The 27,676-nt window shown below is 47.0% G+C and overlaps 1 protein-coding gene across 2 annotated transcripts in view; it reads left to right on the top strand.

Moving 5' to 3' along the window:
• The window catches only part of CACNA2D2 (calcium voltage-gated channel auxiliary subunit alpha2delta 2), a 658,873-nt gene that overhangs the window by 496,709 nt on the left and 134,488 nt on the right, over nucleotides 1–27,676 (top strand). For both annotated transcript variants that reach the window (XM_044451244.1, XM_044451243.1), the window contains exons 7-8: nucleotides 14,911–15,042; nucleotides 16,880–16,937. In XM_044451244.1, the coding sequence (XP_044307179.1) occupies nucleotides 14,911–15,042; nucleotides 16,880–16,937 (190 nt within the window). The remainder of the gene's footprint in view (nucleotides 1–14,910; nucleotides 15,043–16,879; nucleotides 16,938–27,676) is intronic.

Genomic DNA, 27,676 nt, shown 5'->3' with positions numbered 1-27,676 from the left:
TGTTAGGGGGAAATGCCGAGGTGGATCATAGGCACTCCTGGGGCAATTAAGAGCTGAGGTTTTCATGGGATTTTACTCTCCTTGGTCAGTGGCATTCTGTGTTTAACTTGAAAAACCTGTCTCTATTTATTACTAAGGGTATGCTCAGCATCTTTGTGGGAATCCAGACATGCTTGACGCTTCTGTGCAACCAAAATAGTATTAAATAGTGATACAAAGATGTGCCAAGTTAATGTCAATTGTCTGTTCTATTGCTTTGAACAAAGTGCTAATTGAATTTAGTCCTTCACATGAAACCAGCCCTTTTTCTTAATAATTGTTCCTATGGAAAATTTACACAGAGCAAGATAGAGTAAAACAAGAAATCATACAAAGTGCACTTGATAATACTAAGATGGGTGTGTATTTCACTGAGAAGCAGCTTCCATGATAATGGCACAATAAATTATTACTCACAGCTGCTTCTGCCAGCAAAAAAAAATCCCCTTCCCAGTGAACACACAGCACTGCAAAAATGATTCATGATCACACCTGAAAGAGAAGGGAACCACTCTTATACAGTAAGCCCCGTGGGATTCCTCTCTAAGTTGATAAAAATATATGAGGATCACTGGATGGTTTTTAAAAAATCACTGAAAACACAAGCCAGCCTTTGCTCAGTTGCTTTTCTGCTTGTGAGCTGGCTTCACGAATCTTGGCGGGGGCTTGCCCACCAGCCCCCCCCCCCACCCCACATGCTGGGCACAGCAGGGAGGAGACTGGCAAAGAAGCTGGCCCAGCCTGAATGCTGACCTGCCACCTGGAGGCCACTTGGGATTGTTCCCCATGGCGGCATCCTCCACCCGGAAAGGCACCCATGGGAACCTACCCGCTCATCAGGTCGATGGGGCCATTCCCTTCGTGACGTTACAGGCCTTCAGACCAGAAGGTCTGTGATGTCATGCTAAGCCGCCTTCACCTGAAGCCGATGCCATGGTGCACTCTTTCTTTTTCCTTTCCTTAAGCATCGCATTTGTGTCCTCTGATGTGGCTCTCCACTCCTCATTTTATCTTCACAACAACTCTGAGCAATAAGTTGAGCTGAGAGTCTGTGAGAAGCCATGGGCTCCATGGCACGCTGGCAACTAGCACCGGGGTTTTCCGGCACTCACCACGTGCCACTCTGGCTGTCCAGTGGAATGTGCACCTGTGGCGGCGATGGCTTGTTCTCTTGCCCTAATGCTACTGAGTATACCACTGCCCTGGAAGAACAGGCAAATGTGTTGTTGTTGTTACCGACGCATTCGCAGTGGTGTTTGACAGACAGTATTGGCCCATGCACTGAAAATAAGCTTCAGTATGGATTTCTGCCAGGACTATGCATGCAGTCAATATCACACTGTGTTGAGAACATGCAGGCTCTGCTTTTGAGCCTCGAGTGCATTCAGCGTTTGCATGGCAAGCGATGGCAGGTGGGGCTTCCCAAACATGCAGGGTTGATTTGCCTTCTTTGGTGACTAGGGAGAAACCCAGCTAGTCCAGACAGGGCTTGCTTGTTGCAGGGGCCCCCAACTCAGGGGTCTTCCTCTCCATTTCCTAGCTTTGCCCTTTTCTACCCCTCACCTTGCTTCTCCCCCTTGCCTCAGAAGGGCTTCCCCCTGCCCCACCTCTTCAGCCCAGCTTTGTCTAGAAGGCCTCGCTGCAGCCATTATGTAACTAGCCACATCCCCCAGGGCAGCCCTGGGGGTGCCCACAGAAATTTCTTAAATTTTGAAGTGCCCTTGGATCTGTATAGGATGGAGGGATGCTTCTTGGATCATGGCCATCGTTCTCAAAGAAGCACTAGGATTCTGGTAAACATTCTTCCAAGGGATAATATAGGTGTTAGCAACTCCCTCCATGTAGATGTCTCAGGAGCAGAAGCATGTGGAGAACATAAGATGTGATCTGTGGAATCACATGGTGTGGTCACTGGGAAATATGTTCAAATGAATTGCTGTTAGGAAGCAGTGATTGCATCCACGGACCTGCCAGATTAGATGTAGCTTTCTCTCCATTACTGCATGTTCAAATTGCTCAAGCTGTTCCATATGGATTGATTCATTAAGGTTTGAATAGCAATTTATTGTTTATTTTACTAACATAGGGAAATAAGGACAAAAATAAGAAATATATTTCTTTTTCTTTGCTCGAGACTTATATTTTCTGAATATTGATTCTTTGCTCAAGATCTGTCTAGACCAGACCTGGGCATTGTACGGCCCGCAGGCCACATCTGGCCCGATGGCTGACCCTGACTGGCCCGCATGAGGTCACTGACAAATTAAAAGTCAATGCAAATATATATCGTCGTAATATAGATGCAAGCAGTACAACTGCACTGCTTTTATTGTGAAGGATCTGCTAAATTGAATTGAATTTATTGCTTTTCATGTAATGTTAATGTTTTTGTGAATATTCATTAAATAGTGTTGTTCTGTGCTCCACATTTTCATTGTATCATTGTAATGTTTCATTTACTGTTTTTATAGAGATATATAGAGAGCAGAGCTGTAAGTGTATTGGTCCGGCCCTTAACAACTGTCAAAGTTTCTCATGTGGCCCCATAGGAAAATTAATTGCCCACCCCTGCTCTAGATCAATATGGAGCCCTGAAAATCTCCATCTGTTCTGTTCAAGGCCAACAAACCTGCATTGGTCCACCAGAAAAATTCCAAAAGCCACAAATGGGCAATATTCTTATTCCAACCAACCAAACAGTAGGAACAAGCTTTTGAGTTCTCCAGAATTCTTCAACAGGCTGGAAAGCCTGTGAAAAAAGCAATTGGGGGGGGGGGTCTTCAACCTGTGAACCCTGCTACAAATTAGTGCTTTTGTGAGGTGGGAGTGGAGGGGCATTCTCAAAAAAGGTGGCAGCACCCACCTTACCTGTGTTTGTGCTTGTACATGAATATGCAGCTGTGTGTGTCCTGCGCATTCAGGATGTTCTCTCTCCCCACTCTCTGCTCTAGTTCTCTTGCTCTGGCATTTCTTTCTTAGTTTCTTTCTGAGAGAAGCATTTGTCCACTACATTCCCCCAGGGGGGCAGCTCCATAGCGGGAGGACAGGGACAGACACACTGGCTTCAAACTGACTTCAAACTGAATGGGCTGTAAACTATGTGGTGGTTAGGGAATCTTGACCTGTGATACTGATAGAGTGAGAGACACACATCCCCTTTCACTATGATCAGTAACGGTTGCAACTGTGCACTTCATTTCAAGCTTCCAGGATCCTCCTAGATCTGGAATTGCTCCAGAAAGCCCAGGCAACACCCATGGCCAGTTCTTCTTATCAGCTCTAGTCACACAGCACCTGCGGCCATTCCTGCAGAAAGGCAACCTGGCCACTGGGCAGGGTGCTGTAATATTCTCTGACAAGTGCTCTCTTTTCAAGACACTCCATCTCCAGTTTTGTGAGTATGCTTTGTACGGTCAGAGGCAATGCATGTTGGAATCTGCTTGGAGAGGCATCTGTGCAGATGTGCCATCCAGCACGTGAGTGCAGACAGGTGAGGCAGTGGGGGCAGCCAGCACAATTAGACATCCCACAAGTAGATCGGAGTGACAGCACAAGGCTGATGTTACGCTTGAGAGGTGTGCTCTCCACCCAGTTTAACCAGATGCAAAGGCAGTGACTGATGGAGACTTTAGAGAGATTAATATTTTGTTTTCCCTTCTCCACTGTATTGTATAGATTGAAAGTAATCAATACACAAAGCATTTTTCTCAGCCCTGGTAATGCAGAATCTTAAGCCATGTAATATCTCGGTGATTGACTGCCACAAGGCAGGAAAATCAAAGAAGAGAAACGTAAAGGGATGCTAAGAAGACTAAAAGAGGGGTTTCAGGCCTCCACCCCATTACAGAGGCCCTGCAGCTTCCCTATTTTCTTCACTCTAACCAGGGGCATTTGGAAGCCCTCTCCCTCTGCCCCTCTCCCTCCCCCTCGCCCTCTCTCTTTTTTTCTGTAGAACCCATCAAGAGGCCCTCATGTGGCTTGCCATCTTGCAGGGCTAACTGGTCATGGAGGTGAACAGCAAACCAATCCTACATCATTTTAACTGCTTACTGGCCCGTGATGCACACCTCAGAAGGAGCACACATGCTTTGTGGTACCGTACTAGAAAACTGTAACAAATCTTGGGAGAAGAACCCTAAAACAAATCTCTCAGCTTAAAGTTACTTATGAAAATTCAAATTTCTCCCCAGTTGTGTGCTGTTGAGCTTAGAAGCTAATTAAAATTGAACAGTATTGGTTACACTTCATCAAGATGTTTGAGTTTTCTTGAAAAGTTTTCCTTGAAGTCAAATTTAACAACTGTTTAATGTTTAAGAATTTAAATTTGAGTTCCAAAATCCTGCTAAGTTTAGAATTCGTGTGAAATTTTGCTTCATACCACCTAATAATCAATAGTCAGGACAGAATATGTTCCGTTTATACTGTTTTTCTCAGGGTGAAGGGATGTGAAGGAATATTTGCCAAGCAGTCCTTTAACAAAACAGGACTTCTGTGTCAATTTGCATATATTTTCATCTTGGAACTGATTGGTTCAAAACATAGCATGAACAAAAGCTATGAGCAAAAACTTTGAGCATATTTATTCATACAGAAACTTCTCCACGGCCAAGCAAGACCTGACATTAAATTCATCATTAGTAGCCACTTCTGTGACTATGTTTTTAATTAATAGCAGGAGTGGGGGTAGTATTTTAATCAGCACCGTAGTACATGGGAAGGAGCAGCTTAATTGCTTCCCTGCTGAGCTCCCAGCGAATATTCCCACACAGACTCCAGGTTGGTATAAACCTCAGAAAGAGAGTAACATGCCTTCCCGAAACAGATCAGTGGTTAAGAAGTGTTGCACATAAACAGCATAATCTGCTGGTTAAGAACCCTTTAAATAAGGTGCTTGGCCACATCCAGTTCTGCACAAACTACTTTTTGCTCACCCCATAACTCATCGATAAATTGGCATTATAAATGAAAGGGAAGATAAATACTCTGCATACTTGCATTCATACAAGTCTGCTGCATACTTGCATGCTCACATTCATATAAAAATCAAAGATAGTTATAGTAGTCCATGACATAACATAAAAAATCCACTGTTGAGCAATACCTTTTTGGACCACTTAAAATGCCACAGAAAGGTATGGAATGCAGAGACCTTTATCAGGGTTGATGGTATAAAGACTCTGAGTGTGTGTGTGTGTGTGTGTGTGTGTGTGTGTGTGTGTACACAAAAGAAACCCAGGCCCAAAACAGTTAGGCAGGATTAGGCCAGATATTATGACCTTGAACCTCCATTTCAAAAGGGAAATTACAGACCAAATGCTTTAGCTACTGGCAGCTACAGGAATCCAGGCACTGCTGGCATTCTGGGACAAAGAAGCAATGGCTGACCCCCATTTCTGAAAATGTAAAGGCAGGCTGAATGGAGATCTGTCTTTTGCCTTGGGCAAAACACACAGGAAGGCAGAGAGTAGAAGTAAACAGCAATCATTTGAAGAATTTATCCCCAGGTGGAAGAAATGTGCCTGTGGGATTATTCAAATGTAAGGGTTTCCTTTTGTTATTTGTAGGAGTTTCTAAAATATGCTTGACACAGCAATGGGTGGTGAACAAATATTAACAGGTTTATCATCAAATCCTGCCTGTGAGGCACAATGCCTCAATCATTAGGGGAAATGAGGCACAAAAGGCCACTAAATATTTGATAATGCAGTGAAATATTGGCAAGGCTGCTTTCTCAGATTCTGAACTTTGGCAGAAGGAAGCATTTAGAGTTCAGTTCTGGTTATGGGTGCTCTGTAAGCTGGAGACAAAATGCAACAGAGAACTGCACAAGATAACTCACAGCTCCCAGGGATTTAAAAGAGAGTGCATTCCTAATAGATCAAGTCTTGTGGACTTCTTGAAAACAAAGCACATCTGCATTTTACTACAAAAGCCTTCAAACAGAAATTCAGCATTACCTATTCAGATGGAAGGGTGATATAACCATTCCCCTTTCTCTACAATCAGATATTCAAGCATCTGAGAGTGTTATCCCTTGACTAACATGCATGTCAGACACTGGGGCTACAGCATATTCTCAAGATAGATACTTGTGCCAGTTCGGCCAGGTTGCAAAATCAAGGGGGCAGCTGAACCTTCCTACCCCTCTAGAAAGTATATCAACCCATTCTTTCCAGAGGCCACTTCACTTCTTCTTGGATGAACCCACCAAGCAGAATGTTCCACCCCTGAAGTTCTTCCCCTCACATCATGCACTCCTCTCATGTTTCCTTTTTCTGTGCTGTGTGACTCTCTCCATGTGCAAAAAGGGCCTTGTCTGGTGGAATCCTCACGGGGCAGCACAAAGCACACAAGTGAGAACCCCAAATGCTACTTCCTGTTAGAGATAACACTGGAGGACACAAGGTGCGAGATGGTCACCACCGTGGGCTGGAGTAGGACCCGTGCTGGGATAGAAGTTCAGCATCCCTGATGTTGCTGGTAATAGAGGGGGACCATCTTGGCCAAACCCAGATTCTGTTCTCTAGGTTGCACGTGGCAGCGACATCCAGGTTCATCAGCACTGTTGATTTCATTATAAAATAATAAAGTAAAGCAGGAAACAAAACCCATAAAACATGTCATCAGTGTGCTTTGCTTCAGTGCAGGTAGCACAGGCCAGGTGCATATGTCCCATGGTTCAAATCCGCACTGACATATGCTATACAAGAACACAAACCTTCCCATGCTGCACGAGACCAAGGCCTCTGCAGTCCATTCTGTGTCCAGCAGTTAGCCAGATGCCCGAGTGCTCGCAAGGTGGGTCTTCCCATGTCTTCAGCATCTGGTTACAAGACCAGCACATTATCTGACTATCCCAAGACTGTGGATCAGGGTGAGTGAAAGAGGTATAGGCTCAGCGGTTTGTGGGATTCAAAGCCACATCTCTTTGTGCATGAACCTAGGAAGTGTGCAAAGGAAAGTATCGGACATGAAGAATATATTTCAGCTTGAGGGCTAAAATGCATTTTGGGGAAGATCTCAGAAGCTCATTCCAACAATGAGTGGAATTGAAGGTAGGAAGGGTGGGGCAAAGGCAAAAGGGGAGAAATTCAAGTAAGTTCTGACTGCCAGTAATTAAGCCTTAGGCAAGGCATTTTGTCCCTTCAGAACGGGGAAGAACTGCACAAGTCAGGAAACTGCCAATAATTGAGGGAAAGTGAGTAGGGCCTTCTGGGCAACCACAGAGGGCAGTGGAGGTTGGTGGCGTCAATGTCAGTAGCACCATGTATCCTCTCTAGGTCTAGCTTGAACTGCCAAGAAGCTGTCCATGGTGCTGCACCTAAACTAATGGGCAGGTCGTGTCCAGCACCATGGATTTCGCCCCTAGACTTAAGCTTCCTGTCCTTGGTCTAGATTCAACACCAGGAATGGGCAATTGTGACTAACACTCACCATTGGCTCTGTCGTATGGATGTAATGGGAATTGCGGTCCAAGAACATCTGGAGGGTTCCGAGTTGCGCACTGGTCCCTTGGAATCAAGTTTTTCTGGGTGAGCAAACAATGCACAAGGGAGTTCATTCATCACCTTCAGCAAGGGAGGCTGAGGCCTAGATTCCCGGTGGATAGACAGAGCTGCCCTGTACCGGACAGACGAGTCCTCCGTGGAAGTTCAAACTGTACATGAAATGGAGGATAAGGAATGCATTTGCTTGCCCCCTGGTCCACAGGGCCCACTCAGAGAGGTCTGTAAGCCCAGTCCATGGGATTCTTAAACCTCAATTTTGTGATGTACAGATTGCTCATATCATATTAGGATACATTAAGGGAGGGCCTTCCATTACTTATCCAATTTGTATGATGAAGAGATTTGGATGCCAAAGGTTTTGTTAGGGGGTCTTCTACCTAACCTGCTTCTATTAATACTTTAAACATTTTCTGACTACAAAGAACTAAAACATTATCTACCTTAAATAGTTACCTGTAAACATTACTACCAGGAATTCAGTCCAAATCTGAACATGAAAACTAAAATGCCCAGCCTGCTTTGAGATTCATTAGAATTGCCCTGATATTCAGGAAGAAGTTATTATTTATTTCTTTTAAAAGTAGATTAAAAAAGGAAACATGGATGTGTGATTCATCTGTCAGCTGGCCAAGCAAGTGGTCTGCAATTATCCTTAGGGTTTTGATCAAAGGGTAGAAAGGATAACAGAGGTCAGCAGAGGAGAGGTTGCTACAGGAGGAATTTCTGATACAGCTAAATATATATCAGAGGCCACGCGCTATTTCTCAAAGTATGCAATGCACTATCCAGTCTGTTATTTCAGCAGCTTCAGGCTAGCCCAGACTCAAAGAAGTTCTTTCACATGGGCTTTGCTGTGAGAAACAACATGATGCATGTGCCCCTGAAGTAAAGACAGTGCCCCCATCCCACTGCTCTGGCGGTGCTCTTGTGCACAAAATGCAAGGCGGGGTTCCCGTGAACATGCAAACCATCCCTCAACACGCGTGTGCACAGTGGACACACTATGACATGAAGGAGTCCATTGTGCTCAGAGGCTAAGCTCTCTGCGTGTCAAGTCTCAGAGAAGCAAATAGGATTGATGCCACCCTCTCTTTGCGGGGCTTTTGCCCCCCCCCCCCCCCCCCCGTGTGCTCAGGCTCCTGCAGCAAGCAGCAAACACTCTGGCTGTGAGAAAGAACCCTGCTGGGCAACCATCAGCCTCTCCATAAATCCATCCTCTTGACAGCACTGACATTTGAAAGTGACTGGCCCTAAGAGCGTTTTCATTATTCACTCTAATCTTGGCTGCTTTTGTTTTGCTCAGGAGCTGCTTCAGTGTTCTTCCACCTGCAGCCTGTGAGGTTGGTGTCTTTAAAACAGACTCTCTTGCATCATCTGCTGCAATCAGACTTGCATTCAGGAAGGATGTTGGGGCATCCTTTGGGGGCACGTGTGCTGATTTACCACCTTACTGGCCCTGCCCAGAACTGAGTTTAGCTGCCTGGGAAAAGTCACCTCCTGGCTGAAGCTGAAGAGGGGGAAAAACTCTCCTAGGCAGATCTGAGTGGCTCTTGCAGGCTGCCTAGGGAAGTCCCTTACCTGCTCACCCCAGCAGAGTGGCAGTGCGGAAGGGGGGTGGTACCTGCATGGGGAGTGGTTTTGGAGGGGATGGGAGGACGAGGGCCATCCCTCTGACAACAGGTTCATTGCCCTTTATCAGTCTCATCTTGCAGGGGAGAAGGCTTCCTCTTAAAATCTGTTTGTGTGCCTGGAGAGAGGATTTGAGGTCGAGTGCGGGGAACTGAGGGGTCTCCAGTTGTGGGTCTGGTTCAAGGGAGATGTGGCACTGGGAGGAGGACTAGCCAGATTAGGAGAACAGAGCCCAGAGACTTAAGACTCTATTGTGTGGCCTGCCAGTCCTTTTGGCACCCGCAGGTTTGGTGGTTGTCCTACCAACCTGCATTTGGGTCTCTGGGTGTCGCTTTCAAAGGCCAGCTCACACTAAGGCACCCTGGCAGGCAGATTGAAGACCTGGGTGGATGAACAGGAAGAAGTTAGTGTCCCCCAGCTCTGCCCACTGAGACAGCACCAAGCATCAGCATTAAGGCAGCTTTGGGAGCTGAGCGAGGGGATGGTTGCTGTAGGAATTCCACCTCCCTCTGTAGGCTCCCTGTCCACTGGACTCCCGGTCCAGTGTTTGCACCTTGTGCTGGTGCATCGCCCTCCCCATGGCTCAGCAGATTCCCTCTCTGAGCCAGTCTAAGGGGTGCTGTTGGGGTCCCCCACAATGTTGTTTCTGTGGGAGATCAACATTCCTGCTGAAGGTACTTTGTGTGAGTTTCATAGTCTCCAGTGTCATCAGTCCAAAACATGGGTCAGGGCATATGCTAGACTTCATTTTCTCAAATGGACTTGAAGATGTGCTGAAGGAGTGGGAGTTTGAATCAGTCTTTTGTCATGGTCCAACCTTAGCCTGAGGGCAGCTTTTCCCTTCTGCAAGACTAAGGGACCTGTTAAGATGGTTCACTCCCAGATGCTAATGGATCCAGGTGGTTTCCAGAAGGCTCTGGGGAAGTTTCTAGCTGATATGGCTGGCTCATCTGCAGAAACCTGGTTGATCAGTGAAATACAGGAATGGCCCAGGTGCATGACAGGATTGCGTGTGAGCACCTTCCCTGGAGTAGCTCTTGCTGCTCCATAGTATACCCAGAGCTGAAGCAAAGTCAGAGTTGCTTTGAGTGCAGAGGGAGAAAAACTCCCAGTGGATGCAATTGAGCAGTGTGGTTATGGCTGCAGATATTCAGGGGCCCTGAGGGCAGCAAAGGATGTGCTGCCTCTCTTGGATGCTCCAGCAGAGCTTTTTGGGATCATGCAGGGTCTATGACATATTGATCATGGAACTCTTGGCCTGACGGAGGCCTGCTCTCATACGCTTACTGGGCACTTCCAGAAAAATCTCATGCCTCCAGTTTACACCGCTCAGGGACTCCAACACGGTGCTTCAATGTGTTTGTGCAAAACATCCCTGGCTGGGAAAGAACAACCGGCTGGGCAAGGGAGGTGGGAGATGGACCACCACTCCTGTCACTCACCGAAGATGCTGTGCAGCTATTTGCTCTTTCCCTCCTTAGCAGTTTGTCTTGTGATAAGAAGAAATGAAAGATAAAAGAAGCAGTGGAAAGATATGGGAGGGCTATAAAGAAGAGAGCCTCTGGGTCCCCTGTAAAATGCTGCAGATGGGCAGGTGTGCAGGAACACCCTAGTCTGGAAGCTCCTGAAGGTGATTAGGAAGGAGGACCTGAACGCCGTTTATGGAACTGGGACGGGGAAGTGGCGGATGGCGCTGGCTCAGGAAGTAGCAGTGTGTGTTCCTGTGGTACTTCTTAAGCATAATTTCAAAGGGATCAGAGGAATATCTTTTCAGATGGCACGTAAAGCTGTCCAAGCAAATATATGCACAATTCACAACAATATTCATAATTGACAACAATATACAGCTGAGAGTTAGATGTTAACATGGGAATGTAAACAATATAAGTTAAAATTATAAGACACTATCAAATTAATTTCATTAAAATTTACACAGAACACAATCCATTATTAAAATGCCTGGAAAATTTGGCTGATGCCAAAAAGGTTGTAACGAAGGCACCAGGCAAACTGCTTTTGGGAGGTTATTGCATAGGAGGGACACAGCCACCAAGAAGGCCCCTCTTCTGTCTGCCATCTTCCTCCCCTCCTTGGAGGAGGGCCTCATCAGAAGGGCCTCCAAACCCAATCCTAGATGTCAGGTAGGTGCATCTGGGACCAGGAAGTTCTTCGAGTACTCTGGCCCCAAGCCAGTTAGGGCTTTATATGTTAAAACAAGCACATTAAATTGGTCCTAGAGCTCAGCTGGTAACCAATGAAGTTGGGATGGTATGGGAGTGATAAGGGTGTGCGGACTCGCTCACACCAGCGGTCACATCTCCCAGTTATGTACCAGTTGAAGTTTCCAGCCCCATGTAAAGCATATTACAAAGTCCAGTTGAAAGGTTGCCAAAGTGTGGGTGACTGTGGCAAGATCTGTGTGCCCAGGTCAGGCCAAAACTTCTTTCTTTCTTTCTTTCTTTCTTTCTTTCTTTCTTTCTTTCTTTCTTTCTTTGTTTAATGAATATATATGCTGCTACAATGGCCCATAGCTGGGCTTTCTGTACAACTCACAATATAAAACAACACAACATTCTATAATCAACAACATCAAATTGATATATTCAAAACATATTAACAATATAATCCATAATATAATATAATCCATAATATAATAATAAGTTGGATTGGGTTCTGAGTCATACTGACAGCTATGAGTCCTGACCTGTGCAGATGCTAGATAGTCCTTAAACCGTGGCTGCCCTTCAAAGGTACGGTCCTCCCACATCCATGGGACCAGCTCACTGCAGAAGGGTGAAATACAGATCTGCCATCAAAATCTGCCTCCAGTTCACTAGAGGGCTTTTACAGTTACTTTGTCATGTAGCTGTGAAGTGCAAGTAGAGCTTTGCTTTGCAAAGAGACTGTCTGGTGTTGTGGAGCCCATGGGCAAGAAGGGGAGAGCCGGGCTCACGGCAAAGCCTTTGCATTCCACCTGTGTCTCACCATCCCATTGCCTTTCCCCAGCTCTGTGTGTTTTTGCCAATTGGGTTAAGATGTGCAGCTCCCAAGCCACTGTTGAAAGCCACGTTCAGAGTCAGATAGTGCAGGATACTCACCCTTTATAGATGTCACCACATCCTGGCTTTGAATATAAACTCCATGGTACAAACCAGTGAAAGGAGCATCTCCACGTTTTGCATTAAGATTCTGGCAGGGTTCTGAGCTTTCTGACATCGCTTCTGAGTCATGTTCCAAGCACTGAAGGGAGAAGGTCACATCCTTTCCCCCTTCTGCAGGCATGCAGAGGGGTGCCTTTGCAATCACAGAAATGTGTGTTCACAACAATGGATACAGCTGCCGGGAAAGCCCCAGGGTTGAACTGAACTATGCATGAGGACATCAGCGAAATCAGGCCAGAGTTCCAACAGTCTAGCAGCAAAAGGGCTATTATTGGTATGAGCCAACAAAGGCATGACAGTGTCACTTGCATCCGTCACCTTGGGCATGACTCCAGGATTTGATAGCACACACTGTGATGCTTCTCCGTGATGCCTTGGACCTATTTCTGAGCCTGCCTTTACAGTCTACTTGTCTTGGCTGAGGAAGTATGACAATTTGGCTGATGAAACCTGTCAGGTGTGCTTCTGGACAATTCTTAGAATGCACCGAATCCTCTTCAAGAGAAGGCCAACACATGAACCTCGGCGAATGGATATGAGAGGCTGTTGATCATCCGTGGGGCTCACACCTCCTTTGCCTCTACCTAACCTGAGCTCTGAAAACCACCTTCCCCCAGCCCAGCTCAGGGTGCATCTCTTGGAAGAATTTCTCTCCACCTGATTCTCTCCCCTTGAGTGCCCATATTGAGAGGCTTCTCGTAGAGTACTTGTAGTCTGCTCCTCCAAGCTTATCACTGTCCTTAATAGCCGAGTGATTTAAAACTTCTGTTTGCCAGCAACAGAATTGCTTTTGCATTAGACATGAGGGTCCCCATGAAGGCAGAGGGGGCCCAACACCACTAGGGTCTTCCCCCGCCCCCATTTAGTGTCTCTTTGGAACAGAGAAACTTGGGCAGAGTTCCTAAAGGAGAAGCAGGTGATTTCTTTCCCAACTGCTGAAGGTGGCTGGAGGAGTTTAGGTGTGCTGATTCTATTCTTCAGAAGGGTTTGAATCTGCAATAAAAGGCTTCATCCAGTCATGGGGATCCAGGTCTGGGACTGGCTGTAAAATAGCTTGACAGGAGCAGGGTAAGATCATGTGTGTACATTGGCAAGGGACAAAGAAAAAGCCCCAGACTAACTTTCAACTCTGGATGATAGGATTGAGGGCAACACCCTAATAACTGGTGCAACTGATCTGGATCGAGTCCGCCTTTCCCTGTTAATATATCTCTGATCTAATTTTGTAAATGCTTTTCTTCTGTTTACACATACCTCCATTTTGACACCACAGAACAAATAAAATACCATCAATTTCTAGTCTAGAGTGAAGTCATATAACTTTATTCAAGATGCTTTTTCAGTACTATGGCTCTTAAGATGGTATGAAGCATACCCTCCATGTAGCCATTCAGTTATCACTTCTGCAAATTAACACAGTAACAAAGATGGTCCTGCTGGTCCTTGAGGGAAAACAGGCAAGATGCACAGCCAGGCAATATCTTTAATATGTATTCGTACTGTTGAGGACTGAAAGGATGAATTGGTGGCCAGGCGGTACAGGCATCCATTACACCTTGCAATGCGTTTTGGGAGAGCGGAGCAGCAGCAGAGTTTTGCCCAAAGCAAAAGGGAAATAACTCACAGACAAACTGCAGCAGTGACTTTCTGCATTTTCTCTATCCCAGAGTGCATTGCCAGGTATAAAGTCATAGCTGCAGCCTCTTCCGTGGACTCATTCCTTCACTGAGTCTGGGTCAGCCTAAACTGCAGATCTCGTGACCATCACATCTCACTCACTTTTGGGGATTTCCTGTTTCTTCTCCTACCCGCCCACTGTTTGCACCATCTACCCTGGTGAGGATTGAGACAGCTGGTCCATTTTTGTGGCATTTTGCTCAATTCTCCTAAAAATATGGCCCAGTGATGGTTTTTAAATAAATGTCCAGCTGCTTGTGTAAAAGGATATGTAAGTGGTTTAAATGAAGGTGTTATTGTGATAGCATGTGATACCCCAATGTCCCTTGTTGGTGCCCCTTTTGCTGCACAGGCAAAACCAGAATTTACTTAAGCAGGAGCTTGACCTCTAGAGCTGATTTGTTTCCTCCATGACTCTGCATTTTAAACTGCATTTTGATCAATGCACTTGAGCTGGCTCTATTTTGATGCTCTTCCTTGATGTTTAATTGGGCGTGTTGTTTGCTACATTTCTTTTTTATTGTGGATTTTCTATTGCTTATGGTCTGGGGCATATTTTATAAAAAGGTGGGGCACCTCAGTAATAAATAAACGAGAAATCAGGGAATAGTCATAAACGCATCAGGTACCTTCTCTTTGCAGCCCTGTCACATGACAGAACCGAAGACCCTCAGCCGAACGCGTGGCACCATGCAGGGTCCACAGCAATTCCTCCACAGGTCTCGGGTGTCCCAGCTCCTCTAACAGGGACGTGTGCGTGGAGTTCATCAGCGCACCTCGGCCCTGTATTTCCGAGGGTGCATTCTGTGCTTGTGAAGTGGCAGAGAGGGATCACAGCCACCCTTTGCTCCTGAATCTGCAGCTCACAGACCTCATTCCATCTCCGTTTGTTGCAGCCACTGTAATCCTCAACGAGCTAAATTGGACAGAAGCCCTGGAGGATGTCTTCGTCGAAAACCGGAAAGAAGACCCATCTCTGCTGTGGCAGGTCTTTGGGAGTGCCACAGGAGTGACTCGTTTCTACCCAGGTTTGTACCCTTCCAATGTGAAAGGTAGGAAATAAACAGCTGTGGGTTTGAGCAGTGCTACATATTTAAAGGCATGCCTGATTTGGAGGGTCAGCAGCATAATTCCCTGTAAATCTCCTTTCCTCTCATCCTGTGCCATTGTCCTGAACGAGCGGTCCTCTTCAGGCTGTATTACCACTGCCATGGGCATCTTAAGAGGGAAGTTAGTGATAACTACACATCCCTTCCTTTCCTGCCTTCTCTTTCTGTCTGGGATTTCACAGGATGGTCCAGCTGGCAAACATTATGGTGGTTTGTGCCATAATTGGTCTTTGCCTTGTCCACCAACAAGCTGAGCGTGTTGCTGACACTAAGAGCTGAACTAACATAAACCACCAGAGAGCAGCATGGGCACCTGGCATCCTTATGCAGCTGCCAGGGCCTCTCAGCTGGTGCCTGCCTGCCCGAGGTTCCCCTTTCACTTCTTTTTCCTCATCCCCCTTCAGAAAAACAAAACCAAGGTTCTGGTGCACTGACTATCTGGCGAGGGTCTGCAGAGCTGCCATTTATGTCCTGCAGTGCCACTGCAGCAGGAATTGGGGGAATAAAGCGGTGGCTCTCCTAGAGACAAATGAAAGCGAAAGACATGGAGATGCACTAAATGAGCAGGAGAGAAGCACCGTGAGATCCTGCGACTGAGAGTATTCTTGCAGGCTGTCGGTGGCCCCTGAAGAAGGGTATTTGATTTTGGAAAAGCAAAGGACACCTGAGAATGTTTTCCCTAAACCCAGGCAGGTCCCCAATGCATTCAAATGCCCCTGCTGCCACTGTCTCCCTGTCGCTGTAGCCGCTAGGGAGGAGCTGCTGAGCAGGAGGGTGCCCAGCAGGGGGCGCTGATGCCGTCCTCGAAGCAGACGCCCGGCTATTTGCACTTGAGGCTTCGGCTGAGTGCAGCTTGGCAGAGCATCCCTTGATTTCCTTTCTGTCCTCATCCCTTTGCTCTCTTTCCTTTTCTATCTCTCTGCCTATCTTCACGCCATTCTGGATCGGTGTTGTGGCTGCCTTCAGTTCCCTTGTTTCCTCAGCTCCTTCCCTCTTACCCACCAGCAGTGAAGCATTTTCAATGTGCTCCATTCTTTACTGCCTTTATTGCATGCATCTGTACAATAACCATGTAAGGCCAACCCTGGATAGGACCCCATTTGCAGATGAGGGAAGAGCCTTCTGATTCTGACCACCCTTCCGGAAGAATGTTTTCCATGACAGTTTTTGAGCGGGGCCACTGGGGTAATATTGGACACCTCTGAGAATAGCATCCCACCAGGGCAGGAAGGGCTTAGTGATGGGATCTAATGAACCTGCCTCTAGAGATCACATACCTGCTTTGGGCAAGTCATTCTTTCTCAGCCTGACCTGAGGATGGTGTTCTGGGCCATCCAGGGGGTGGCAGAACAGAAGTCCAGCTCTTGACAGGTAAATCCCATAAACGTTTGTATCAACATCTTCTGCACCTACAAAATATTTTCTCAGACTAGTGCATGTACTCACACAAAATCATATACTTACACACACACTTGTTCTATATGCAGTTTAACTTGTATTTTTAACCTTTCATTGGGTATGGAATGTCTACATCAAGTGTGCATTTGACTGAGCACTTGAGCCCCAGTGAACTTAGGCAGTTTACTGTAGAGATTCTGTAAATATAGCGGTTACATGCAAAGTTTAACTAGCAAATTCCTTTGTTTCTTTGGTGATCTTGATTTATTATGGTGTAAGTTCTTTTTCCTGCTGTTATCTTGTTAATTGCATTTTAAAAAAAATTGTGAAGAAAAATATCTCTTTCATGTCATTGCAGCGACACCTTGGAGAGCACCGAATAAGATTGACCTGTATGATGTCCGACGAAGGCCATGGTAAGTGGAAAGTGCCAGACTAAACCAGGTGGGCACAAGATGAAATACGCCAGGAACAATAGCATACTGTAGCCTTAGAAATGCTTCCAATGTGCTTGCATCAAAAATGTACAGTCAAGCACAAATGTTATGGTTCAGCACAAATGTAGGTCTTTACTACAATGATATCTTGGTCTGGGGATGGATAGTTCAGCTTATCCCAAATGCTGAGGTTTTTTTTAAGTTTGCATGAAAATGTGTGTGCATTTTTGCTGTGCATTCATGCAAACCACATGGATTTGGCCCCCACTGCTACCTTGTTCTTTCTTGGGGAAATCAAACATAGCCTTTTTGGAGCTTCCAGGAACTCTCTCATTGTGGCACTGGCCAGGTTGGGTTAAATGCTGCTATAGCTTCAATGGCATTGTGTACCTTGCTAAGGAGGCAAGAGACTTTATGAGATGAGGTAATTATGCAATTGCCCCACATCAATCATGGGATTTCATGGTGGGGTACAGACAACCTCATCCTCCATTTGTAGCCTTTCTGTAGTTTGTTATCACTGCTTTCCTCTTTTCTCTTACTGGAAGGAAATCCATTAAAGAAGAACGGGTGGAAAAAACAGCACAAGGTCTTTTAATTAGTATGCTAGGAAACCACACTGTCCAGAAGAACCTTATGTCAAATAGTATGCAGTATTAACATTTATCTAGATGATCAGTCTGTTGGTATCCCAACATCTTCCAGTTGCCTTGTATTCCCTGAAAATCTGATACCAGGACGGCACATTTTATAATTGGCCATGGTGGCTGAGGCTTTTGGGAGTTGCGGTCCAAAACACTGGGGAGAGTTCCAGGCTGCCTTCTGCTACAGAAGCTGTAGTCACTCGGGGCGGGAGGGGGAAGCTTGCCATGGAGGAAGGGCTGGTTCACCTCCTTTTCACTTAGGAAACAGTCACAGGGTTCTTTGATGCAGTGCATCTAAGTAGGAATTCAGAGACACTGGAAGAACCCGGAAGGGAGGCGAGGCTGACATAAATCAGTGCTAAATCATGGCACAGGTGTGGGTGAGCACCGTAGCTCATCAAGCAGGAAAGCATGGAGGGGGAAAGGTCACAGAGTGAAGATGTGAGCTGAGAGAGTGGGGGAATACAGTTGCATTGAAGGGCATCTTTGACACCAGGCGACCGCCTTCAGGACAGTGATTGCGTTGGCAATGACAGGGCGAGGATGGAGAGGGCACACTGCATTTTCCCAGGAACAACGTCTTACAGTTGGAGTACTAGAAAAATGCCATGAAAGGGGCTACTGGCACAGGGGAGAACACATTTGGATCCCCTGCAACAGATGGGTAACATCTGAATTTATGCATTTGCAAAGAAACGATGGTCCAAATGGGCCCTCACAGTCTCGTGTCAAAAAAAATAATACTCGTGTCTGCCTGACTGTTTGGCAGAAATGGGTGAAGTTCCATTAATCTGCCTTTGCTCAGCTTTCCAGGAGAAGTGTGGATGACAACTAACTACTTTTCTCAGTATTTTGGTCTCTGAATGTTGAGCACATGCTATAGTCAGCTGCTCTTGAGATGCTCACCCTTTTCCTTCATAGATCGCACCAGGAAATTTGTTAAGAAATCTTCTAAAAGCAGAGGTTCTGATAGTGAGAGTTCATCCACAGTGAGGCATCACATTAAGCCAGGAATCCTGGCTTAAGAAACCACAATGTAAACAAGCACTGTGCTGGTACCTGCTCACTCCTGCTTTGCCTTCCTCTAAACAAAACAGGAAGGAATAGTTTTGCATGACATCCTAGCCCAGGATTGTGGTTAAGATGCTGTCCTTTCCCAGTGGGTTATTTACGTGATTGAATGAAGTGGGGTGTGGGGGAGGTGACATGGGAGCACTGTGGTTCATTTACTTAGGATTCCTGGCTTATTATGACAGCCCAAAAGGGCCTTTGTCATTATGAGCTAAGAAGTGAGCTGCTGGCTCAGATCTGGGCTCAGTCCATCCAGTCTGGCACACTATGGGTGTGGGAAACCCAGAAGCGGGGCACTGGTGTGGAAGCACCTTCCAGCTTGGCTTCCCCAGGGGCTGGAGTGTGTCGGCGTATCCTGCCTCTGTGCTGGAGGCAGCCAATAGTTCTGCGGACTAGCAGCCATGGATCCCCTTCTCCCTGCAAATTCATGCAAAGCTCTCTTAAAGTCATCCGCACGGGTGGCATCACAGCAGTGACGAATGATGGCGCTGGAAGCAGCTGAAAAGAATATTTGGTGATGCTGCGGCAGGAGGAGAAGCCTGCCTGAGGGCAGGAAAGAGGAGGAGCCTGCCTGGATCAGAGGCCTGTCCCAACTCCGCCAGCCCCTCGGGTGTGGCAGGACAGCCATTGTCCGTGGGTCGCAGGCACCCCCTCGTCCCTGCCCCGGCCCCACAGCGCCCCACAGCTCGCGAGAGGGGCAGCCAGGGCGGGGGTGACGGAGCTGCCGCGTGCACGGCGCGCACGAGGCCGAGGGTCGGTCACGTGCGAGGGCAGGCGATCCTGAGCGCAGCTACCGTGAGATGTTTGCGCAGAGGCAGGCAGGGCGCTAGAATGCGACGTAGCTTAAGGCGCGCGTGTGCCGGGGGCGCCAGAGGCTCCCGGGCGCCTTCAGCTTCTCTGCTCCCGTAACTTGTCTCCACGGCGATGGGGATGAGCTCGCCGAGCGCCCCGAGTAATGGAATGTAAATGAGCGCAGCACGCCCAGCACTGCCGCTGCAAGGCTCTGTTAAGCCGAGGCAGGATTTGCCCGGGCTGCGGGAGCGCACGGCCGTGCAGCAGCCTCCCCTGCCCCCGCCAGCCCCGCGTCTCCGCGCCTCGCCCCACACCCTTCCCCGACTAGCCTGTATGAAATTCCAGGTCTGTGAGCAGCCAGCTCTGTCCAATTTTCATTTCACACATCGCTGCCATTGGAAAATGGATACAATAACACAGGCAGGGGCATCCAAGCTGTGGCTCTTGTCTGCTTCCCGCCGCCTCCCTCCCTCCCTCCCTTTGCCTTCCTGGAGAAGAGAGGGATGGAGGGAGGGATGGAAGAGTGGATGGAAAGATAGATGGATGGATGGACGGACGGATTTGGGGAAGGGCTCCTCTGCCCTCCCCACTGAAGCTGCACCTGCAAATTTGGTCCTTATCCAGAGATAGCTTTGGTAGAGCGTCTGCTTGTGGTGTTGCGGAGAGCCGGGGGAGAAAAGCAGAAATGACTTCGAGGGATCTGAACAGAACAGAGAGAAATGCTGCACAGAACCACAGGCTGCATTTAAGAAAAAGCTGCAAGCCTCCATTTAGCCCCATACCAAGATAAGCATGATTGAATCAGTTGCAATTCATCCAGGTACCGGGTTGGCATCGCTAATTATTATGCCTGTGCAAGTGCAGAGTGCTTGGGATTTAATTTCCCTTCATGTATTTTGGCGCTCTCATAAATCAGCAGAACAGCTCTGGCTTCTTCTAGAATGCATGCGCGCGTGTTTGTGTGTGTGCTCCTACTTGCATGCACGCAGGGGAAATTACAGAAACGTGGGTGCCTCTGGTTTGCAACATACCACTTTTAGATTGTAGGCAAACAGCCTTCTCTTCACGCTTAATTTTCCCTGAGTCCAAAGCCGGTCTCTCTCTTTTTCCCCCGCGGGGTGAATGCCATCCCTTTTGTTACCTGCATTTTCTCTCGCCCAACAGGCTGCACTGCTTATTCAAACAAGTATTCTCCAACCATGCAGAGCCCGGCAGCAGGAGGGGCATCTTGAGCAGGAAGCCCTGGCTGGTCAACAAAGGAGAGAAAGATCTGAGCCACAGACAGTTTGCTTTCTTCCTTCCTTTTTAAAGCCTGCATTTGCATAAACAGCAGCCGCTCATTTTCAAGTCTGTCCTTTCAACTTCAGGTCCCTGCTTATCTGGAGACAGACAAAGCGTGGTCTCCACAGGGCTCCCTGCAGGATGGATAAGACTCATTGCGGTATGATGTGGGGCTGATTGTGCCCCTCTTGCGTGTGCTTTTGTGCAGGTGCATGGTAGCAGAGCCGGCCCGGGTGCCTGGCCGAGATGTCTTGCAAAGGCACCACTGCACAGCACCTGAGAAGGCCTTCTTTTTGTTCGCAGCTAGGTCTTTAAATTTGCCCCCAAGAGAATTGGGGCTGAATTTTTGCAGCACTTGCTTCTGACCATTTGGGCCCCAAAGTGGCACCAATGAAAAGTCATTTTTCTTAGAATCACATCCCACCTGTTCTTCCAGTGATCTCAGTGTATGAAGTTATCTGAGTAGCTCTGAAATTATCTCGATATGAGTGAAAATGAACCCAGCCACCAGATCACCATCTTGGATAAAATGGGAAAATATATAAAATACATATCTAAGGAACTGCCTAAGGCCAGTTTTCACTTACTAGAAATGTCGCATGTCATGACAATTCACTCTGGTCATATTGTGCAGCTGCAGATTAAAAAATAATTAAAAGCTATTCTTTTGCACTCATTTTTGCACAATTAAAAAAAAAGTTTGGTGGCCACAGGCAAGCCCCTCAAACATGCTGTTGGGGCACTTTGAAGGAATTGGTTGTAGTTAAAACAGGGATCATGAAAGGCAGCTTGGCAGCTGACTATCACAATCTCCTAATAGATAGATAGATAGATAGATAGATAGATGGGAAAAAAAGCCATGGAGGATCCAAAATGGCTTGTGGTAGGGAGAGGGGAAGTCATTGCCAGCCTCCCCCAAGCATTGCACTGGCACTTGCCTGCACTGTTGCCACTGGGCTCACCAGTTAATTGCCCCTTCCTATGGAGGTTGCAGTCATCTAGCTTCAGATGACATGACAATCCATCATAGATAGAATAACCCATATGACAAGCCATGGGTTGTTAGGGTGGCTTTTGGTCTGGGGAAATTCATCTGGGTTCACATTGCATGCCTAGCCTTGAAGATAGCAACCCATCAATAACTACTACTTGTGACGGCTATATGTGGCCCCAGGATCAGAGGCAGGAGCTATCCATGGTGGTGGACCTTTTGAGAAGTGGGGTGAGTTCAGCCCCATGGATAGCTCCAGTAAAGCTCAGAATACACACTTCAGTGGGTAAGTTGTTCCACTGATATAAGCATACTCAAGGGAGAGGTAGCAATGGCTACAGGCCCCACTGGGCCTCCACTGTACATGCCACACATATATTTATTTATTACATTTTCATGCCACCCCTATATCTCACAGGGGTCTCTAGGTGGTTTACAAGTAAAACATAAACAGTAATAAAATAAGCAATTACAAAACATCAAAAATCAGTGAAATACCAAATATGCAACTCATGGTGATAGAATAAAATGAATACACTGCATAGCAGTTCAGATAAATGCAATATTAAAACCAATCTGACCTTCAAAACATCTGGTAACTGAAAAGGCTTTTCATCTGGCATGGAAAAGAAAATAACTACGGCACCAGGCAGACCTTGAGGAGCATGTCCCAGGGGCGGGGTGCAACCACAGAGAAGGCCCTCCTCGTAATTGTCATTCCTTCCATTACCTTCAGGGGGGTTCTCAGAGATGTTTAAGGGCTTGGTAGGAACATACGGAGAAAGGCGTTCCTTCAAATAGCCTGGCCACGAGCTGTGTAGTTTTAACATCAGCACTTTGAATTGGGCCTGGAATTCATCAGGCGTGATGTGATTTCTTGGCCCAGTCCTCAGCAGCAGCCGTGCTGCCCTGTTCTGGACCAGCTGGTGTTTCTGGACCATTTTCAAAGACAAGCCCATGTAGAGCATGTTACAGTAGTCCAGGCAAGAGGTTACCAGAGCCTGGGTCCCTGTGGCGAGGCTTCTCTCATCCAGGTAAGGATGTGGTTGGAAAATCAACCACAGCTGGTAAAAGGTGCTCCTGGCCACTGAGTCCACCTGGGGCTTGAAAGATAATTCCAGGTCCAGGGGCACCCCAACCTGCAAACCTTGTCCTTTAGGGGGAGTGCAATTCCATTCAGGACAGGTTGAGACTGGACAGATGGTCCACTCACCAAAAACATAGTAAAGTACCAAACTAGATGCTTCAAATTCTCCAAGCTGTGGAAGTTTCCTTGTTTACACCTTTTTTCTCTTAAGAGCACACGTTAGAAATTGCATGGAAAAGCTGCTGCCTACAAGCCATAAATAAATACCTTCCAGCCCTTTGCTTTCACTGTCGGCTTTGTTTCATTTTATGTGTCATTCTTCTAACTGAAAGGCATCTTATTTGTGGAGCAGCAACTTCCTACAATTTTTGTTGAAGAACCTTGACAAAAATGGCACCTTGCAGCCCTTGTTTTAAGGGTTTCTTCTGACACAATGCAACACATTGTGATATTTTAAGCATCACAAGGCTAGTTTTATCAACCATCCTCGGAGATGCTCTAGGAGACAGCAGATAATTTGCTCCGTCGCAGTCTATTTATTGCTCAGCTTCTCCATGGGAACATGCTTAGTTATCAATGGAAAGGAAACTTATACATGGGGATGATGTGGTTTGTTGGCTGTGAGACTGGCATGCAAAATGGCTGGATTCAAGTTTCCTCTGCAGCTACAGGTTGCCCTTGGAGGTTTTGGGCAACCTCTGTGGAAAGTCCAGGAGGACCTTCCCTCTGAGCCCAGCTGAGCACCTATCGTGGCTTCTTTTGAGGCTTTAGGATAAAAGGCTGAGAGCCATTGGCAGGAAAGCAGGCAGCAAAGGGAGGCCCAGTGAAGATGTCAGTACAGTAACAACCAGCGTAAGGTGGAGGTTAGAGTATTGGACTGGGGAACTGCTAGATCTGGGTGACCATGGTGTGTTGCTTGAGGAAATGGTTTATTTTGCCTATTTATAGTTTGTTTCTCACCCACCTATTTGGCATCTTTCAGAGTGGTTTTGCTTTCAGGCAGCTTTTGCTAGGTGTATCTGTTTAAGACTGGCAGCTCTTCTGACAAGCCAGAGGTAAGCCATAGTTCTGGGTTCAAACATCATGGCAAAACAAACCAGACTCAGTAAGCCAGGAACAAGCCATAACTTCTATTGGCAGTTTATCGCTAAGTAGCAAACTGCTTTGTGGAGATGGGATCTGACATAACAATGAGCCAGATTTCAACAAGCCACATTGGGACTAAATGCGGTGTACAAACCAGGCCAATAAAACATATTATAAAAACCTTAAAAATTAAACAGAATAAAACTAAAGTAAAAGTCAGAAGCAGTGCAAGGATCTAAAATGTGCACAGGTTTTAAAACTAAAGGACTAGAAGTTCTTCGCTGGCAAAAAGCACATACTCCTGGACAAGGGCTAGAAAGATGATTTCAAAGGCGTAGTGCGGTCAACTGAACCATCCCTGCACCTGCTTCTTAGCTTCCAGTAGTTACTCCTTTAAATGCTCTTCAGGCTCACTTTAAGTTTCAGTCTTCAAAATGAGAGAGGTTTGAACATCTTTTGTTCCTTAAACTGAGCATATGCAGAGAAAGAGAGAAACTTTCTGTGTTTTTGTAGTAGATCCAGATTGAACTATACATCCCCTGCACAAATGGGAGGCAGCACCAGGGCCAGCACCTGCAGAGGGGCCATTCCCAAGAGGGCCCTGCTGACAAGCTCCCCTGGGATTGCTCCTCCTCACCTGCCACCTGCTTGTCCCCTAGTAGGGTGAAGTAGTGAAGAGGAGGGCAGCAGGTGCCCTCACCTGCTTGCTTATTGGCCCTCCACCAGAGAAGCTGTAGTCGTGGTGAGAAGCAGAGCCTGGCAGCTGGGGATGATGGTGCTGGGAAGAGACCTGCTAGGGTGAGGGGGAGAGGGCAACTGAGGGTGTTTTTCCTAAGCAGCCTTAACACTGGAGCCACGGCCGGGCAAAACAAACAGCTGCGTAGATTCGCAATGCCTGATCACAGCAATGCTGTGTGAATCCTGCGTCTGTATGAGTGGACTGAGGATATTTTTTTGCGGGGGGGGGGGGGGGGGTTCGGGGGGGGGGGGGGGGGTTTTTTTGGGGGGGGGGGGGGGGGGCACTACCTGAAGGCTGTGTGGTGTTTGTTTGAATAGGGGACGCGAGTGGAGCGTGCATACAGTGATTATAATCACTAGAAGATACTGTCAACAGAAAACAGCTCTGTGAATGTTCAGGGGTTTTCCCTTGTCTACGTATTCACTTCCTTTGGGAGAAAATTAATGATTATGTTATTCTGGCTAATTGTTGACAATTGCTCCACCTTAATTATTAACTTTCCTCGATTGCGGGTTATTAGGGGTAAAGTAGAGAGAAGAATGACGGGCCTTGCATGCCATTGCGACGTTAAGGCCGGTGCCGGTGCTGGAGTGCCTCATCCACGTGGCATGAGTGTGCTGGGCTTCTGGACCGGGAGCAACAGCAGCAGCAGCAGCAGCAGCTGCTGCTTTGTCTTTCCTTGGGGAGCAGAGTGCGCTGGCTCATACTGAAGTCCTTTCAGCAAAGTGCTTCAGTATTCAGGCCTCCAGCATGATCACAGGCAGCAGCCTCATCCTCAGCCTTTCCCAATATACAGTCCTGTTCAATCCCATTTTGCAATATGAATCCTACTTTCTGGTTTCTTTTTTGCTGTTTATGTTTCCCACCCACTCGATGCTTCCTGTCTCTTGTTTGCTCTCCTCCCACTTTGTTCTCGCTCTCTGTTGGTTTGTCCCCCTTTTATTTAGTTATGCATTATTACACCCATGTGCAGGCTGTATCTAACATTCGTATCTAAACGTTTTGCAAAGAACATAAGCCCCGTCTCCATTTTATCCTCCTAACAACCCTGCAAGGTAGCTTAGGCGGTGAGTTCGTGACTGGCCTATATTTGCCCAGTGAGCTTCATGGACAGGTGGGGATTAGCAGCTGGCTCTCCGGCGTCCCGGTCTGACATTCCAACCACCATGCCACACTGACCCTTTTTTCCTCCTTTCTTCTTCATTTCCTCTTTCCCTTCTCACCTGCTTCAATGCACTTTTTAAAAGAAGGAAAGAGGATGGTGCTCATCCATGGGGCTGAGCCACCAGAGACCGTGGGCACAAAGCAATCGCAGGCTCTCACCCTGGTATGGAAGACTGGCTGAGGAATTTAAAAGCCAGGTCCAGGATTTTCTTGCAGGGAGCTAAGCCTGACCTTTCACTGGCGTTTTTGTCCACGCTCTCCCTGCCATTGCAAAGACCATCTCTCAGCTGGCTGGTGGTTCCTGCAAAGTAAGGCATTGACATATGATGACAGTAAAGGAAGGGGATTAAACCTGCCCTTTCCTTTCCAGCGCCTTCTGTATTTTTATTCTGTTCATTCAAAATGAGTTTTAGTCTGCCCTTAAGGGCCTCCCTGCCTTTCAGAGGAGCATTTCTCAGGAGAGATCGTTTCCCCCCATGGGTCCACTTCCTTCCATAGCACAGGCAAGGTCTGACCAGCTCACTTCTGATACCAGCTGTCAGTGCCCGTCCTTCCTGGCCGTCTGATAGTTTTCAGAGACTCCAGCCACCTGAGTTCTTGCGTGTGGACTCTGGGCAGCGATCAGCACTGAGTGCATTCTGCCGCTACTCTGCTCCTAGTGCAGATATGCAGCTTGGTGTTCTAAGCACTGGTGCTTTCTGGTGCATTATATTTGTTTACATCCCAGGGCCAGCCAGATAGCAGCAAGGAGAAGTTCTACAATGGGAGATATAAGTTGAGTAGAGAGGGTAGTGCAAAATTATTATGTGTAACTGAAATGAGATTGGTTCAGTTAGGTGCCTCTGATTTGAGGACTGATCTGATATGCACAGTCATAATTCAGACAGAATACAATTTTGGGGGGTTTAGTTTTACGTGGTTCTCTGTGGTAAATAATACAGAAATAATTTCATCTTTCCCTGAAGAATAATATCCACACAGGAGAAAGTAATCCAATTTCCCCGTTTGGATTTAAATTATATTTATTATTCAACTGACTTTATCTTCCCCTGCAAAGAGAAAGAGTTGATTCCTGTTACTTTACAGTGGTCAGAGTTAAAATGCATTAAGTGTTAAGAAGGATGTAGAAAAACGAATAGATTCAGAGGAAAGCATTGGTGATGGCTAGGAATATGAAAAGCAAGTCACATGAGAAAGGTTGAATGAACTGGCTATGACTAGTCCAGGAGTGTGTGCATATGTGTGTGAAAATAGTCCTCTTCCATTTTTGGTGAGCTGCCCCATAAAAGAGGCTTGTTCTCATCTGTCGCAAAGGACTAGATCTGATGGCCTTTGGTTCCAGGAGGCTGACATTTTTATTATAGCCGCCTGGTGCCACACTCAGAGTTGTACAGCTTTTTTCTTTCAAAACCCGCTTAGGATTGCAGGTTCAGCAATGGAGGCAGTTACCTAAAGGGATGGTGGCTTGGTGGCCTCAAGCAGAGGTTGGACTAGAAGACCCACAAGGCCCCACCCATGCTTAGATTCTCCAGTTCAGCCTGAAGGAGATCTAGGGAGCTGGCCCTGTTTGACTTGCACTGGAAGGATGGGGCAGTCTCGGCTCACATGCTGAATTATTGCAGAAACCAGAATGGGGGTTGTCGTAGAATTAGGTCTGGGACAGAGCTCAAAAGACCCAGGTGTCCTTTCTGGCCTAAAAGTGATATCCATTTAATATCCATTGGAAAAAGAGCTGGTTGTTATTTTGGGAAGGGAGGGACAATTGCCTCAACTTCTTCCTGATCAGCACACAATCTCTGGGCAATAATGCAACCTCCAAATTACAGTATTCTACAAAGGAACCAGGGGCCAGGCTTGTCCCCA

Source organism: Varanus komodoensis, unplaced genomic scaffold (genome assembly GCF_004798865.1).
Source record: "Varanus komodoensis strain SLA01 unplaced genomic scaffold, ASM479886v1 scaffold6_2, whole genome shotgun sequence".
Lineage (NCBI taxonomy): Eukaryota > Metazoa > Chordata > Lepidosauria > Squamata > Varanidae > Varanus > Varanus komodoensis.
The sequence above is the reverse complement of the archived record's forward strand: the minus strand, read 5'-3'. Positions and strand labels throughout refer to the sequence as shown.